The following is a 1654-nucleotide window of genomic DNA, read 5'->3' as shown; positions in this document are numbered from 1 at the left end:
CCCCCCCCCGGGGGAGCCAGGTCTGGGCGCTTTCCCTGGTCCTTGAGTCCTCGTTATACATTACTGGTATTTTTTTTTTTTTTTTTTTTTTTGAGGACCCTTCATACTGTTTTCCACAGTGGTTGTACCATTTTTTCATTCCTCCCAACAGTTAAAGGGTCCCGTTTTTTCCACATCCCCACCAACACTTATTTTTGGTTACTTTTTTCTAGTAGTCATCTTAGTGGGTTTGAGTTGAGAACTCACTGTTTTCGATTTGCATTTCCCTAATGATTACTGAATCTTAAGCTTCTTTTCACATCGTTGCTGGCCATTGATGTATCTTCTTAGGAGTAATGTCTATTCAAGTCTTCGCCCATTTTTAGAATTAAGTTTAAGTTTTTTTTATTGATTGTAGAGTTCTTTCTGTGTTCCAGATATCCCCTCTGGTGGCATTTTGAATAGGTGGTGGAAGTCTGTCCTGTCAGACCCATGTGAAAATCCTAACTGGCTACAGGCCTTTCTTCCAGTAGATAGAGACATTTGAGTGGATTGCTCCTGCCATTCCTTGTTCGGTCCACACGATGGCTGTTTCATGGCATCCAGTCAGTCCTAGTGCTCGGGTCTCAGACTGGCCATCTGTACAGCCCTGGTGTTCTTCAGGTCTCTCGGTGAGTTATGCAGGTCTGTCTGTCCGCAGCTGCTCGTCTTTCCTGCTTTCAGCACGCGGGCTGTGTGGCTCTGCGTGTGTCAAGTGCCTTTCACTGTCACCTGCCAGCGTGCTGGAGCTCACTGGAGAAGCTGCTTTCTAATCAGGTAGAGATGGGACTGTCATGTCTGTAGCCTGGGACATGGGTGAGGCAGAGACAGATCCTGGCCATGTGCACGCATGCCCACCTGGTTCGTGTGCACGACAGGACCTTCCTGGGAGCCCCCTGCTCCCATCATCACTGAGGGCAAGGCCACTTTCCCGAGCAGGCATGAACTGTGGATTGCAGCTCTTCTTCTCTCTCTTGTGTCAATCTCCTTTCCATTCTAGGGTTCCTAATGGCAGTGGCATTTAAAGAGGAATGAAGTTGAGCCCCTCCGCCCTGGTGTCCAGAGGCCGAGATGGCGAGTGGAGCACCCCTGCGTGAAGCTGCCCCTCAGGCTCTGCTCTCCCCGCTGCAGGTGCTGTATCTGGTGGAGAAAGGAGCGGTGATCGAGCATGTGGACCACAGCGGCATGCGCCCCTTGGACAGAGCCATTGGTTGTCGAAACACATCTGTAGTGGTTGCACTTCTCCGAAAAGGAGCCAAGTTAGGTGAGTAAACTCCATCTCAGCTCACTAGGGAAAGGGAGGTTAGCTTCCGATTTCAGGTTACTTTAGAGAGCATGAAGACTCACCACTCCCAGGTTAAAAAGTAAGATGTCAGCGGGGCCAGCAGAGGGCGTAATGGTTACGTCAGACTCCCATGTAGTGGAAAGCTGTGCCAGGTGCATGTGTGTGTGCCCAAAATCCCAAGAGAAGAACGGAGGAGAAGAGATTGTGACATAGCCACCCCCCGAGGGGGGCGGGTTCTCACTTTCTGTCTGTCTCTGTCTCTCCAGCCCTATAGCAGAAATCTCTCTAAAAAAAAATAAATAAAATAAATGTCAGAAGTTTGTCCGGGTCTCTGTATCTCTCTCTTCCTCC

At 49.6% G+C, this 1654-nt stretch overlaps 1 protein-coding gene across 1 annotated transcript in view; it reads left to right on the top strand.

Annotated features, from left to right (window-relative positions):
* TANC1 (tetratricopeptide repeat, ankyrin repeat and coiled-coil containing 1) overlaps positions 1–1654 on the top strand; it is a gene marked incomplete in the record, with an annotated part of 175626 nt that overhangs the window by 164486 nt on the left and 9486 nt on the right. The window contains 1 exon segment of the mRNA XM_027768446.1: positions 1150–1282. Coding sequence (XP_027624247.1) covers positions 1150–1282 — 133 coding nt within the window.

Source organism: Tupaia chinensis, unplaced genomic scaffold, assembly GCF_000334495.1.
Source record: "Tupaia chinensis unplaced genomic scaffold, TupChi_1.0 Scaffold146346_1, whole genome shotgun sequence".
Lineage (NCBI taxonomy): Eukaryota > Metazoa > Chordata > Mammalia > Scandentia > Tupaiidae > Tupaia > Tupaia belangeri.
This window is presented reverse-complemented; position numbering and strand designations above follow the sequence as displayed.